Source organism: Mesocricetus auratus, unplaced genomic scaffold, assembly GCF_017639785.1.
Source record: "Mesocricetus auratus isolate SY011 unplaced genomic scaffold, BCM_Maur_2.0 Super-Scaffold_4256, whole genome shotgun sequence".
Taxonomy (NCBI): domain Eukaryota; kingdom Metazoa; phylum Chordata; class Mammalia; order Rodentia; family Cricetidae; genus Mesocricetus; species Mesocricetus auratus.
In genome coordinates, this window is record NW_024429182.1 from 50553309 (window position 1) to 50568271 (window position 14963).

The window sequence follows — 14963 nt, forward strand, 5'->3', positions numbered from 1 at the left end:
CATGTGTGAGAATGACAGAATGATTGTTCCTGTTGAGAAAAATGAAGCTGGACCCCCAGTTCCCACACACACAGAAATAGTTCCAGCTAGGTTAAACGGGGGTGAGGCCAGCTGCCAAGGTCTGTCCATTCTTTCAATTAGTTTTTTTCCAAATGTTCACACCCTCTAACTATCCCATCTGGTTCACAGGTGTGGTAAAGAATGACCCCTTCTCGTTCTGGAGAACGGGTTCTGGGGTGTTTTGTGCTCACCCGGTCCCTCCCGGATGTTCAAAGCCTCGGTGACCTGGAGAGAGACACATCATGCCACCCTTCTTCCTTCACCGCCCATCACCTGAAGGCCTCACTGGCCACACCCCTCACCACTGGGCCTTGGAGTTTGAGGAGAGCACAGACCACGACTCTGTTTCCGGCAGAGTTGTGACCCCTAAAACATCAGAAATGTGACTGTGTTTACAGTCTTTACAGAAATAATTAAGATAAAATGAGGTCTTGTTGGTGTACCCTAGTCCAATATGATTGCACCCTCACAGAAAAGGGGGATTAGAACCCAGCTGCAGGGAGCAGAGACAACCAATTGTATGAGGACAAGAAGAACAGAGGCCCCAGGAGAAACCAAAGCTGTCATTACCTGGTCTTCAACTTCCAGCCTCCAGAACACACAAAGCAGATTTCTGTTGTTCACACCCCACCCCGGTCTGTTGTGTTTTATTGTGGCAACCCAAGTAAAGGAGTGCATCCTCCCTCCTCGTTTCCCAGCAGGACTGAGAGGGGAAGGGCAACACTGGCCTTGGGGCCCAGATCTGACTACCATGCAGGGCACTGTATCCTGGCTCAACTGGTCTCTCCACCTGTAGTTTCTCCTCCCCACTGTACATAGCATTTATTTATTCTGAACACACCCGGGGTTGGATTTCCCATAGAAATACCTTTGGCTCCCCTGCTCCACCTACCCAGCGGTGCTGAACAAAAGCGCTTTCAGTTAGCACCTAAGTCAGGGTTTCTCAAACATCCATGCACAGCAGAATTGCCTGCAGGGCCCATTCTTGAACTTCACCCCAAAAAAGCCCTCTTCCGCAGGCTTGGCGTGGAGGCCCCACAATTCACCTTTCTGGCAAATTTCTAGCCGCACCCCCTCCCAGGAACTACTTACTCTTTCTGCACTTGACATTCTGTCTACCCTGGTCCTGCCAGGAATTCCCTGCTGCCAAGTCTGACCCCACAGTTAGATCAGGAAATCTCCCAACTTAGTTAGACTAAAGGTGAGAAGCTAATGCTGTTTTTAAAGGGGAAGCTTTACTGGAATCTGTACCAGGCCTGGAGGCCTCTCCTAAAACACAGCTAGCTTTCTAGGCCTAGGCTCAAAAGCAAGGCTCTGCCGTGGTCTCCCTCTTGACACACAGGTGAACAAACGGGGTGGGGGTTATTTCAGGGAGAAGAAATGACTTGTAGAAGGACACAGCACGTAAAAGCAGAAGCTGTGAGCCGGCTAGCCCGGAGTACTTTATCTGCGTCCAAGGGACCCCTCCTCTCCCTGCTCTCACTCAGTTTCTCGTGACCCCAGCTGGTCCTTGGCATTTGCAGCTAATGCTGAAACGATCTCAAGGGACTGTACAACTTGAAACAAATAGTGGGGAAAGAGCAGGGGAATGAGGACAGGAGGAGCCAGGAAGCTGGGGGCGGGGCCTCTCAAGGAACCTCCACACGTGTACCACCACCATCCCTCCCTCTGACCCTCCGAAGGCCCGGCCCAGGTGAGCCCTCGCTGAAAGGAGCCAACCCCAGGCTTCCCTTTGAAATGGCCAAGTGCTTCGGACACAGAGGGGTTCCTTAGCTGCTCCGTGAGCGAGTGCCAGCTCCTTGCCCCTGGACGCGGAGTTTCTGCGAGCAGCTGCGGTCCAGCCAAAGCCGCTGCTGTGTAGCACCAGGCCTGGGAGTGGAGCGGAGGCTGATGTGGGTCCTAAAGCAGGCCACTGCCCTTCCCAGGTCTACTGCAAGAAGCACTAGGACTCCGTAGAGAACAGGCGAGACTAACAGATTGCGCAGCTGCGGCACAGACGGAAGACCCTGCCTGGGAAAAGTGAGTCAATTCAGTGGGGGTCGGCGCTGCTGGAATCAGGATTGGCAGTTGACTTGAAGTCGCCCCGCCTGCTCCCATGTCAGCTGATGAACACCTGGACCCGATTCCTGACAGTTTCATCCTACAGCCTCCGGTCTTCCACCCAGTGAGTAGGCTTAACACAGAGACTGGTCAGCTAAATTCCAAGTTGCATGTGAGTGATTGGGCTCCCAGGGTCCTTGCCTTTTCAATTCACCTCTTCTGGGCTGGGTGGCTTGAAGAATGGAGGTAAGATTGTTGAGAGGGACACTAACGACTAAGGGCAGCGGTTTCCCCCAAGCTGGAAGGAAGGGCCTGGGAACCCTCCCAATCAGGGAGAGTGGGGATCCTCTCCCTCCTCCTGTTCAGTGCCCAGGAGGCTTTCTGGAGCCCAGCAATGCTCTACAGAAGGCCAAACTCCCAGCAGGCACTAACTAATGAGCACTGGTCCTTTCCTCCCTAGAGGCCTCCATCACTCAGTTAATTAACACATTCTGCCAAGAGCCTGGAAACTGGAAGCCACTGTGCTGCTGGGCCCTGCGAAGCTGTGGGCACCATGTCATGTAGAGAGCTTGGCCTCGGGCCTCTCCCCAGGTGCCTGAGTACCTGATCCTCCTAGATTTCCATTGCCTCTTGCTTCACAGGCTAAGAACCACCACCTGGAAGGCTCCTTGGGGTGATCTGGCTCTCTGATTGCCCCTGGGTGTTGACAAGCAATGCATGAAGGCTGGTCCTGTGACACTGCCCCCAGGTTCACCTACTGGCCTGTGAGCACGCCTTCTGCAGAGCTCCCACTGTGCGCAGACAGTTGAAGGAAAAGACAGCGAGGCTCCAGTTATAAGGCGCTGTGATCTCAATGGGAAAACAGCTAGCCAGCTCCTCCATACTGGGAGTCCACGCTACTCCAGCATTGGGAGTTAAGTGCTCTGAGAACTCAGGAGAGGGAAAGCAAGAAGGTGCCAGGATAGAGGGAGAGGAAACGGTGGGAGGCAACAGACCCAGAGTAAGAGTGGAAAAGTGTGTGCATATTTTAGGAAGGCCAGGCAACCTCTGTGAGGAAAGATGGGCCCCAGCAGATGGCTAGTCACTGTGGAGTGACCCTGAAGAGAGACCACATCAGGGTCAGCTTGCTCCCAACGTCTTCATTCTTTTCTCCTCTCAGCTCCTGGGGCACTCACCAGTCCTCAGACACTCCCTTCCCAGGTAGCAGTGGTCACAAGCCTCAGTGGGGACACAGCAGCCCGTTGGTGCTCTGACAGGGCAGTGATGTTGGTTTAGGCTTCTCCCTGGCATTGTGGTTTTGACATCTCTGCCCAAAAAAGGAGAGCTTTGAAAAGAACTGTGATGGTTCATTGGACTAACCACTTGATAGGATGTAGAATTGCCATGGAAACAAATCTCTGGACAAGCCTGTGAGGTATTATCTAAGCTCCATTAATCAAGGTAATGAGAGTCACCTTCAGGGTGGGTGGCACCATTCTGGGGGCTGAATCCTGGTCTAAATAAAAAGCATGCCTCGGCCTTTAATCCCAGCACTCGGGAGGCAGAGGCAGGCGGATCTCTGTGAGTTCGAGGCCGGGCTGAACCGACAGCCTCTAAAACAATACAGAGAAACCCTGTCTTGTAAAAACAAAAAAACAAAACAAAACAAAAAGCATGCCTCAGGCTAAGCACCAGGTTTTGTTGCAGCCTGAATCCTGGATGTGGATACAAAATGTGACCAGCTGCTTCAGGATCCTGTTGCCATGACTTCCTGCATGATGGACTGTACCCTGGAACTGTGAGGCAGAATAAACCCTCCTTTCCCTCAGGTGCTTTCGTCAGGGATCTTGTTACAGCAATGAGAGAAGTAATTAATCCAGAAGTATTGGAGAGAAAACTGGTTGTTCCCTACAAGGACATTTTCTCTTGAAAGTGTGTTAGTTACTGATGGGGGAAGTCCTGTACATTTGTTAATAAAGCACTGCTGGCCAATAGGAATCTAGATAGGTGGGACTAGGAGTCCAGGAGGATTCTGGGAAGGAGAAACACAGAGAGTTTGAGATGTAACCGCCATGGGGTAGGAAGCCCGGAACTATTCTCCGGTAAGAAACATACTTAGGTTAACAATTATGGGGTAATTACTTAAGTCAGAGCTAGCCAGTAAGAAACAAGCAAGGCCAACAGCTTCATAATTAATACAGTGTCTTGTGTGTTATTTGGGGACTACAATGTGGCAGAGCCCAGGCGACTGGCGGGTGATAAACCAAAGCGGCTAGCAAGATAAAGCTTCTCTTAACAAGTTACTTTTTCTTATTGCTGTAAAATAAATACTTAGCAATAGCAACTTAAGGCAGGAAAAGTTTGTTTTGGCCCCCAGTCATTGGAGATATGACCACCATGGCAGGGAATGTAGTAGGAGATGGCCACTCTCACAACTCCACAGTCAAGAATCAAAGGCCTTGAATGCTTGTATTCCACTGGCCTTCACCTTTTTACTCAGTCTGGGAGCAGCCTATGAAAAGGTACTGTCCCCATTTAGGGTGGGTCTTCCCACTGCAATTAACCTTACCTAGACAATCCCTCACAGATGTTCCTAAAAGTGTGTTTCCATGGTATTTGTAAATTTCATCAATCTAACAGTCAAGATTAACTTCACAGTGGGGAAGCTGAGTTTCCTGGTCTTTTCCCTCCACCACACCTATCCCTGCACACAGGAATCCCTGGTTCCACCTCCAGTCAGCATACCTGGTTTCTCTCCCTTGTCCAGGTGGTTCCCTATGTCACAACAATTTTTGGTGGCCTGTATGCCGGCAAGATGGTTATGCTACAGGGCGTGGTCCCTCTACATGCACGAAGGTAAGGAGGACTATCTAGGGCTTGGTAGAGCCCAGATTTAGGGGCATCAATCTGGGCTTGCTCTCTACCTTCAGAATCTCTGTGGGTCTCCGACCAGAAGGACATCTCCAAAGCTACGCAACACCCCCACCAGGTTTCAGGTGGACTTCCAGTGTGGGTGCTGCCTGCATCCTCGGCCGGATATTGCCTTCCACTTCAACCCCCGCTTCTACACTGTCAAACCCCATGTCATCTGCAACACCCTCCAAGGTGGACTCTGGCAAAAAGAGGTCCGGTGGCCGGGTGTCACCCTGCAGAAAGGGGCTAGCTTCCTTATCCTGTTTCTCTTTGAGAATGAAGAGGTGAAGGTGAGTATAAAGGGTAGGCATCAAGTAGCCTAGAACGGGCACCCCTACACTGTTCCTTCTCTTGCCCATGGCACTGCCATGGACAGCACTGTAGAGAAGGGGCTAAGGCTACTCTGGACCCATATGGCAATAAGAAAGTGCTAAGGTCCCTGGATCTAATGGGGAGAGGGAGTCACTGCTTGGTCAGAGCAAGCACTGGGAGGCATCCTGCTTGGTGCCAGGCACCGTGCCAAACCCTTTGTGAGAATGTGCCCATTAAGTCCTCCCACAATGTCTGAGGTGGATACCTTCACGATCAGCTTACAGCTGAGGCAGCAGGAGACAGGAGAGAGAACTTAAAGCTCAGGCTTTGACCTCCAATATGATCCTAGTAGAATGATAAGGAGGCCTTCAAAAGGCTCTACAGGATAAAGCAGCTGGTGGAAAGGAAGTCCTAAGACATACAAATTATCCCCAACTTCCTGAGCCTTGGTTTCCTTGCTGTAGATAGGGGGAGGGGAAGGAAGAAGAGGATGGTGGTGCTGCTGCTGCTGGTGGTTGCCATGGATCACATGGTGACCATTGCTGTTTGACAAATTTCCAGCATTTCAACATTTCGGACATTCTCCAGCACCTGTTAACTTTCACTTTTAATGATTCTCATTGTGTGTTATAGGAGTTCCCTTATGCATTTTCCTTTGGGAAATTTCATGTGGGCTTTGAAGGATGCAAATGTATAAAACAGCAGCCTCTTTAAACAAAATAATTCCTAGGAAAAAATCCTCTCCACTGTGGAACCATATAGGATGATGACTCTGAACACAGGAATTCCCACTGTGCCCTCCTGATTACACCAAGAACAGAAAAGTTAGAGACTGACTAGACACACCTGACCCCAAGGACGAACTGCCTATGATTCAGATCCAGACCCTGAGGCCATTAAGGGCCAGAGTTCAGTTAATAAGTGTGGAGACCAGAGAGGCACGGAATAATGGGAAGAGTAAAACACTAGGGCCTTCCCTTCTAGAAGCGTACGAGAGGAATGGATCATGTAAAGACCAGGACACAAAGGGACACAATTAGGGAACAGCTCAGCGCAAACGCTGCATCACCCTCCTTGAGGAATGAAAATTGTTCTTAAATTGTAGTGAAGGGTCTAGTCCCCACACGTTCTTTTCCCAAGGTCAGGCATTTAGTTAAAGGGGCCTTGCTAAAAAGCAGTCCTTATCCTTATCTCTGGCAGGAGGAACTCGTGGCCCTTCCTTGGTACAAGAGAGCTACCAGTGGAGTTACTGAACCTTTGAGAACAATAGACATTTAGATACTTGATGAACTTACTACTTTTGTCTCAGAAGAAAATGCTGTAATAAATGAAGTTAATGGCCCCTGAATCATTGAGTCTGCTTTCAGTCTTGCCTGTGGCTAAACTATTATGTGCAAAAGTTGTAGCCTTTTCTCAATAAGCACAATGGCAGCCATCCTGATTCACCCTCAGATCTCGTCTCACCCCCAATTCCTACCCCACCCCCGGAACTGCACACATCCTCTTTGGGACCTGAACCCTGACAAAGCAGGCCCCCAACAGATAGTGACAATGATGACAACGCACACTGGCTAAGGGAAGAGCCCTGTCATGGGAAAAGAGGGCGTGGACAGTGCCCTGTCATGGGAAAAGAGGGCGTGGACAGTGCCCTGTCATAGGTAAAGAGGGCGTGGACAGTGCCCTGTCACGGGTAAAGAGGGCATGGACAGTGCCCTGTCATGGGTAAAGAGGGCGTGGACAGTGCCCTGTCATGGGAAAAGAGGGCATGGACAGTGCCCTGTCATGGGTAAAGAGGGTGTGGACAGTGCTCTGGTCCTAGGATCAGTTCTGCCACCTAGGAGCCCCACAGCCTTGGGCAGATTATGTAAGTTTATCTGTACAATGCACCTGCCTTGCAGAGTTGGGGGGGAACAAGTAAGAAAACCTAGGGAGGCGTGTTTGCTGGTGCCTGGGATGGGTGGTGCACACAGTGGACAGTGCTCTTCAGCTTCGTCTGCTTCTCCAGGTGAGTGTAAATGGACAGCATTTTCTTCACTTCTGCTACCAGCTCCCACTGTCGCGTGTGGACACCCTGGGCATATATGGTGACATTTTGGTAAAGGCTGTTGGATTCCTGAACATCAATGTAAGTTCTCTTAGAGCCAAGACTGGGGTCAGTGGTGGCCTCTGACTTCCCCTAATCTGGACAGGTCTGGGACTCGATCACTCACCCCAGACTAAAGACAAAGGAAGTTCTCATATGAGGAAGAGCACACAGGTGTCGGAAATGCATGGGGTGGGGAGGAAGAGAGGGTGGCTGCAGTGAGGAAACCCAGGAACCATAGACAAGAGTCTCCCTTGGTGGAGTCTGCGTGGCACTGAGCGGGCAAAGGATTTGGCACATCAGGGTCCACGCAAGCTGCAGTTTGATAGATGGATCCTATCTACCCAATTAACTTATCCAAAATACAGCTAAATATGTGACTCAGTGCCCTGGCAAACACAAGGCCCTAAGTTCAATCCCCAGTGCTGCCAAAAGGCCCTGCTTTGATTCAGTAAATCTGAGGTGGGGCCAGCTTTAAAAGGTATGAGAAGCTGTCAGGAACTTGCAGTGGTCCCAAGGCTGGCAGTTCTTTTTTGTTTCCTAACAGCCATTTGTGGAGGGCAGAAGAGAGTATCCAGTTGGATATGTGAGTTTCTTCTATTTTTATTACATTTATTCATTGTGTGTATGTGAATACATGATGTGTCCATGCGTGCGTGATGAGAGAAGCATGCGCGTGTGGAGGTCAGAGAACAGTTTGTAGGAGTTTTCTTCCCCTGTGTGAGCCCAGGGTGGAACCCAGTCATCAGTCTTGATGACTCCCCAGCCAGGATATCTGAGGGTTTTTGGAGCAAGGCTGAACAACCGTGCACAGATGCCAGCTGGCCTCTCTCCGCCCTGCACATGGTTGCACAAGACCCCTTCCCTCACTGCTGGCCATACCAGGAGTAGGCCTGACTCCCCTAAGCCCCTGGAGAGCCTGGGTTTGCCTCTCTCCCTCCTATCTCCAAGGCAAGCCTGGGAAGTTGGGTTGGAGGAGTCTGGCTACCTTCAGGGGCCCATGCTTCCCAAGGGAAGCCACTTTCTATGGAACTTTAGATTCCCAGATCAACCCTGTAAGGTGGCTGTGGTTGGCGTCACAGGACAAAAAAGGGAGATGAGACGCATGATCTTGCTGGAGATGTGGATGACAGCCCCACTGTCCTTCCAACTCTTCCCCATTGCTCAGGGATGGGGTATCTTGAGATTCAAAGGTTCCTCCACTGGGAGCCCAATCACTCACCTGCTGCTAAGAGAGGCACAAACTCTGTGTCCCGCCAGTGCAAGCAAAGTAGGAAGACTTCTTTGCCCAGGCAAAAGCTAACAACCTCCCCTGCCTCTTTCTCCCCTTCAGCCCTTCCTGCTGTATAGTCCCAGGCTGGTAAGTGGCTCTCACTCTAGGTCTCTCCTGCACATGTATAGTCCCGTTTCAGCTCCCTGACTTCCTGGTTTCCCTTTCTTTGTGGAAAACTGCAGCAGTGGGAGGAGGGGGAGCAGCTGCAGTTTCATCTTACCCTCTTCACTCTGCAAACAGGTATTTAATACTTCCCTGTGACTGACCTAGTGTGTCAAGCATTAGGTTAGGAGTCCATCCAGTCCCAGACCTCCAGTTGCTCATAGATGGTGCAGTACCAAACCACTGCATGCCTGCTGCATACAATTGAGAGCACATTTGTGGGAGGAAGTGCCAGGACACTGAGCACAGCCTGGAGGAGCCTGAAGAAGCCCTCAAATGTCTACAGCAGGCACTTACTACATGGGCAGGACTGGGTCTCCCAGCTGCAGTCCTATAGAGAAACTCACCTACCCTGGTGTCTCTGGGTCCCTGAGGGTAGCCTGCTGGTGAGGGACCCTGACACTCCTGTGATCACCATCTCAGTCATTTCCATTTCTGTCAGGAGGTACCCTGCTCACGCACTCTTCCTCAGGGTCTCCGTCCCGGGCAAGTCATTGTAGTTCGAGGATTGGTCCTACAAGAGCCGAAAGAGTAAGTGTTTCATTTTAAATAATTCAATTTTAAATACTTGGCAGTTGAGTCCCAAATAGGTGATATGGCCTCCTCCTCTGTCACAATGTTTAGTTTAGGGAATAACCAAGCTATCCTAGAAAGGAAGTGTTTGTTAGTATTTGGGAGCTAGAACCTGTAGGCAATTAGAAAATGGATCTTTTCTGCCTTCTCCTCCAGTTGGCCACTCAAACCCAGACCTGTAGCTTAGATCCATTTAAACTAGAGGCTTCAGTGTCCCCTAATGTCACCCTGAACCAATACAACAGAGCCGTAGACTTGATAAGAGATTCCCTTTAGACACCCATCAAAACTCTGGAGCTAGAGAAATGGCTCAGCATTTAAGAGCGCTCCCAATACAAGTGTGAGGGCTGGAGTTCCGATGCTAGCACCCGTGGAACAAGCCAGGTACACTCATAACACACAGCACCCCTGGAGACAAGACAGGAGGGAACCTGAGACTTGCTGGCCTCTGGCCTCACTGGGAAGCTGGAGCCTCAAGCTCAGGGAGGAGCCTGCTTCAAAGGAATAGCATAAAGAAATAGAGGAGGACATCTGAAACCCTCCTCTAGTCCCTGGTATGCACGCACGGGCTCGAGCACACACAAACACACACACACACACACACACACACACACACACACACACACACAAATAAAAATATGTAGATTCTGTGTTATGTAATAATACTGCCTAAGCAAAGAATATCATTTTCATACACTATTACTATTCTACACAAGCAACTTACATGTTCTTTCACTTAATTCTAACAACCCAAGATGAGAACAGACTCTTATCCTCCCTAATTTGCAGATGGGGAAACACACAGAGATTAAGTGACTCATCCAAGGCTGAAGCTCTGAAGCTACAGAGCATAAACCATGCAGCCTGGTCCTTACCACTAAGCTCGTTGCCAAAGCACTAAGCCACAACTTGACACATAACAATAAATGTTAACTGCTGCTGTGATCAAGCTATCCCCATTTTCAGGGGAGCAAACTGAGGCTCCAGCTAGGTAACTGCTCTGCCTCCGTAGTCTTCTAGTCAGGAATTCAAGTATGATACACATGTGCTGTCTATGCCTCTGTGCTGTCTGTTATATGTCCAGGTACCCTGCCCAGAGCCTGACACAGAAACTTAATTCTTAGAAGCTATCCGATCATCCAGTGGCTCCCCTGCCTCAGCCTTCAGAGATACAACAGGCTGAAGGCAACAGACACTGATCCACTTCTCTGCCTGCTTCCTGTAGTTTCACCCTGAGCCTGAGGAATGGGACCACCCATGTTCCAGTAACACTCAGAGCTTCCTTCACAGACAGAACACTGGCCTGGGTCTCCTCCTGGGGACGAAAAAAGCTGATCTCAGCGCCCTTCCTCTTCTACCCCCAGCGATTTTTCGAGGTAGGTCTGAGCCAAGTAGTCACATCTCTGTTTGAGCCTATTCCCACAGTGACCTGGAAGACTATGGGCTGGATCCTGGGATGAATCAACACCCTGGGCTAGGTAGCCAGAGCCAGCCCTGCAGAGAGAATGTTCAGACATTGGCCGTCATGGCCGTCAGTCCTCTATGTTGATGCCAGAGATGCTGTGTCCAGAAACATTGGCATCATGAATGCAGGTAGACCCAAGCACCAGTTGTCTTTAAAAGCTTTCCTAAGCTTCTAAAGGCCAGGTGTGATGGAGCACGCCTGTAATCCCAGCCCTTGGAAAAATTGAGGCAGAAGGATCAGGAGTTCAAGGCCAGCCTCAGCTACATAGGAAGCTTGAAGCCAGCCTGAGCTACATAAGTGAGACCTGATCTCCAGTTCCCTTTCTGACTCCAGTGTGTAACCAGGGTTGAGAGCATTTCCCAGTGGAAAGCAGCATTGTAGATGGTGAACTTTAATCCCTGAACCTGACTGGTCATTGTGTCCCTCAGTTGAGGAGGTTCCCCATGTTAGTACACCAGGGAGGGTCTGTCTGGAAGCCTGCCACCCAATCTAGCTATTCTTACCAGGTACTGCTTCTATGCCAGGAGGGAGGGCTGAAGCTGGCACTCAATGGGCAGGGGCTGGGAGCCACCAGCCTGAACCAGAAAGCACTGGAGCAGCTACGGGAGCTCAGGATCACTGGAAGTGTTCATCTCTACTGTGTCCACTACTAAGGAGGGCTCCAAAGGCACCCAATCAGAGAAGAGGAAGGGCAGCTGCAGCCAGGGCCCCACAGCACAGCCTCACTCTGCTGTCCTCCTGGGACCAGTGACCTGCCATCACCGTGTCTGGCCTAGTTCACACCCAGGTCATAAGCTTGAGTCTGCAAGGGCATCAGGACCCCACAGCTAGGGAAGGCTTGACAGCCCTGTGCCTCCTCTACCAGGAGCTTGGTGTCCCTGTTTTCCTAGACTATACTCAAGGGGGACAATTGTATAACTCACAAAGACACACACACACACCCCACATTTTAACCTATCTGTCTGAAAACAAGGGCCCAGGTCAATATGGTGTCTCTGCGCTTGTCTTCAGCCTCCCGACTCTGTCTTGGTCCTCAGTCCACCACTCCATGGGGCCATGTGGCTGGAACTCTGTCCAGGCCTGGCTACTGAGAAGGCAGAGTATGAACCCCAGGCCTGTGAACAATATACTATCTACACTTACATTTCCATCCACACTCGAATTTCATCTACAGGCGTTCAATAGTTTGTGAAGACTTTGACCAAAGCGACAAACAGTTGCTTGCTTGATTTGGGCCAAAGAAAAATAGCCACACCCCAGAAAAACACACTGATAATGGAAGCACATTTTAGTCACCCAACCATATGAACAATAGTAATCTTTCATAAGATTATACTATAGTCTAGATAGGTCAGAAGCCATCCCATCTATGTTTGTATAATAGACCCTATGATGTTCATACAGTGGCAGAATGTTCTAATAATGAATTTCTCAAAAATTTTCCCTGTCATAAAATGATACATGATTGTATTTAGCAGAGCAAGTAGACCAGGAGAAAAGGAAGACTGTAGAGGGTTTGACTCGACTATTCCTGGAAATAAAATCTGGATTCACCTTAGAATGGACTTCGAGCTCTATCTCTTAGAAATTTTCTGTAATCCCATGCTGTAAGCACATGCTGTAGCTGTGCCAAGTCACCGGATGGAAGATACTGATGAGGCAGTCGATAATTTATAACTTTATACTCTAAACAGAGAGCCATGTTTCTCCCTCATCCACTTACCAAGATGATTATACATTTATCATGAAAAAAAAACCCTTGAATATGGGGGGGTGGGGAGGAGCTTTTACTGAAAATATACCTTTATCATAGTCCAGGGAACTAGAAGTCAGAGAAGAAGATGGCTGAAAGGCAACCCCTAGACGCCAAGGCCCTGGATTCGGGTAAGAACCCAGGTCAAAGAAGAGATGCCAGGTTGGTAGGTTGAGGTAGAGAGTGTTCAGCTTTCATGACAGAAACACTGAGCAGGAGACAGGCCACTTAGCCAGGAGCAAAGCCTGTGCCTGCTCTTACATACCTTGATGGCTTTCTTATAGCTTTAAAGTAAACCCTGGAACTCTGTTGAGAAATTCTTTATTCTCCTTACAACCTTTCTCAGCCCTTTATTATATACCCACAATTATTTTTAAATAAATTTGTTAAGCACTAGAGAGATGGCTCAGTAATTAAGAGGACCCGGTACAATTCTCAGCATCCACATGGCAGCTCACAATAACTCCTATTCCAGAAGAGCTGATGTTCTCTTCTGGCCTCTACAGGCACTGCATAAACGTGGCACACTGACACACACAGGCAAAAACCCACATAAACAAAGGAAAATTAGCCCAGAGGTGGTGGAGTACACATTCAATCCCAGCACTCAGGAGGCAGAGGCAGGCAGATCTCTGAGTTTGAGGCCAGCCTGATCTACAGAACAAGTTCCACACAGCCAGGGCTACACAGAAAAACCCTGTCTCAAAAACCCATCCCCAAAGAAAGAAAGAAAAAATTTAAAAATATACTTGCCAGGTCCCACACATACATATTTTATGATTTGTACTAGCACCTCAGCAGCACTTATTGATATAATCATATTTACTTATTTAATCTAATAAAATAAAATATATTGAGAGAACTCTAATATACTATCTTAAAATTTTTGGAGTAAAATTTATTTGGTATTGAAGAATCTTAATAAATACATTGTGTATTTTATTCACTAATATGTAGTGCTTTGTGTTATGTTCATAAATTGACCTGTCACAATGTATGTATTAATGGCTTTTCTATTGCGATAAACACCATAACCAAGACAATTTAGGAATAAGGTGCAAGGAACCTTGGCAGATTCCTCGTTGGGGGAGGTTGACTGAGGCAGAGGGACAAACGTGCCAGGCAGGCAGAGAAGTGAGTTTTATTAGCAAGGGAAGGGGGGGAAGAGATAAAGAGACACAGAGACAGAGAGAGCGGACAGAAGAGAAGAGAGACAGGAAAAGTTCTGTCTGCCCCAGGGGAACCGCGGGGAAAAGAGTAGGAAAGAGAAGAAAGAGCTGGAAAAGAGTGTAAGTGGGCGGGGGTCTGTCTTTTAAAGGGGTCCTTTACATCTGGATGCAGACTAGTACTCATGGAACCCTGGGCTGACTAGGGTACTGCCTGAGTGCATTCTGCCAGGTGACAGAGGCAGGCCAGCATAATGCCTGGATCCTTACAGGCAACATATAGAAGACAGAGTTTTTTATTTGAGCTTATGATTCTAGACAGATGAGTTTATCATGGCAGGAAATAGCAGGCATGATGGCAAGATGAGAGTTCATATCTTGAACTGTACAAGCTGGAAACAGGGAGAGCAAACTCAAAATGCCAGGAGTCTTTAAACTCCCAAAGCCATGGGGAAGCATGCTTTAGTTATCTTCCGGACATATCCCAGCAGAATGTGAAGGAAGTTGAAATGAAATACTCAAAAGCTGACACAAAAGGGACAACAGCAGCTGGTAGATACTACCTTGCCTTCCAGATAGAGGCATTAAATCCTCTGGAACTTTCCATGGTAGCATCTGCAGTGCACAGACAGCTCCCTTCTATAAACGCCTTGGGCCCACCTAGCACCAGAGTTTGTCTTTATAAGGTGTTGGTGGAAAACAGCACTTGCTGTGTAAAAGTTCATTTTCTCTGCTAGAGTGGTCTCTAAGACTCAGGAGGCCTGTGCAAGGTCAGGCTCACCCCTGTATCTGGTGTAGCAGAGCTACTCAGGGGCTTCGTGTGGTAATGAACTGTGGAGTATTTGGACTCAGCTAAGGGATGAACACCTCTGCTCATCTCTGTAATCCTGGCTCTCTCCTATTTTCTCTAACATGTTTGTACTCCAGTAAAAGTAGTAACAAGTTATAGTGGCAGAGGCAGGTGTAAGTTCAAAGCCAGCCTGGTATATGTAGTGAATTTCAGAACAAGCAAGGCTACAGAGAGAGAAAAAGACCCTGTCTCAAAAAAAAAAAAAATGTAATCCAGGACTGGAGAGATGGCTCAGCGGTTAACGGCACTGGCTGCTCTTCCAAAAGACCTGAGTTCAATTCTCAGCACCCACATGGTAGCTCACAACCATCTGTAATGAGGTCTGGTGCCCTCT

The 14963-nt window shown here is 48.9% G+C and overlaps 1 protein-coding gene across 17 annotated transcripts; it reads left to right on the forward strand.

Moving 5' to 3' along the window:
* The first annotated feature begins 1624 nt into the window (after positions 1-1624).
* Positions 1625-13563, forward strand: Lgals12 (galectin 12). Of its 17 annotated transcripts, none has more exons than XM_040748223.1 (11): positions 1625-1753; positions 1986-2272; positions 4847-4935; positions 5033-5282; positions 7310-7429; positions 7935-7973; positions 8721-8747; positions 8843-8900; positions 9265-9353; positions 10621-10771; positions 11367-12418. In XM_040748223.1, exons 2-11 carry the CDS (start codon positions 2156-2158, stop codon positions 11609-11611), a joined length of 1185 nt encoding a protein of 394 aa, XP_040604157.1. In that variant the 5' UTR covers positions 1625-1753; positions 1986-2155; the 3' UTR covers positions 11612-12418. The 17 variants fall into 17 exon arrangements, with proteins under 17 accessions (XP_040604157.1, XP_040604190.1, XP_040604215.1 ...); XM_040748256.1 differs by lacking the exon at positions 1625-1753 and adding an exon at positions 3787-3908 and having other exon boundaries at positions 1760-2224; XM_040748281.1 differs by lacking the exon at positions 1625-1753 and adding an exon at positions 3787-3908 and having other exon boundaries at positions 1760-2224; positions 5069-5282.
* The last annotated feature ends 1400 nt before the right edge of the window (positions 13564-14963 follow it).

What these genes read in the sequence shown, in the direction of transcription:
- Lgals12 (XM_040748223.1), top strand. Translation starts at nt 2,156, where the DNA reads ATGTCAGCTGATGAACACCTGGACCCGATTCCTGACAGTTTCATCCTA. An exon ending in AGCTAAATTCCAAGTTGCAT is followed by an intron (nt 2,273 to 4,846) that starts GTGAGTGATTGG and finishes TCCCTTGTCCAG; the next exon opens with GTGGTTCCCTATGTCACAAC. An exon ending in ACCCCCAGCGATTTTTCGAG is followed by an intron (nt 10,772 to 11,366) that starts GTAGGTCTGAGC and finishes TATTCTTACCAG; the next exon opens with GTACTGCTTCTATGCCAGGA.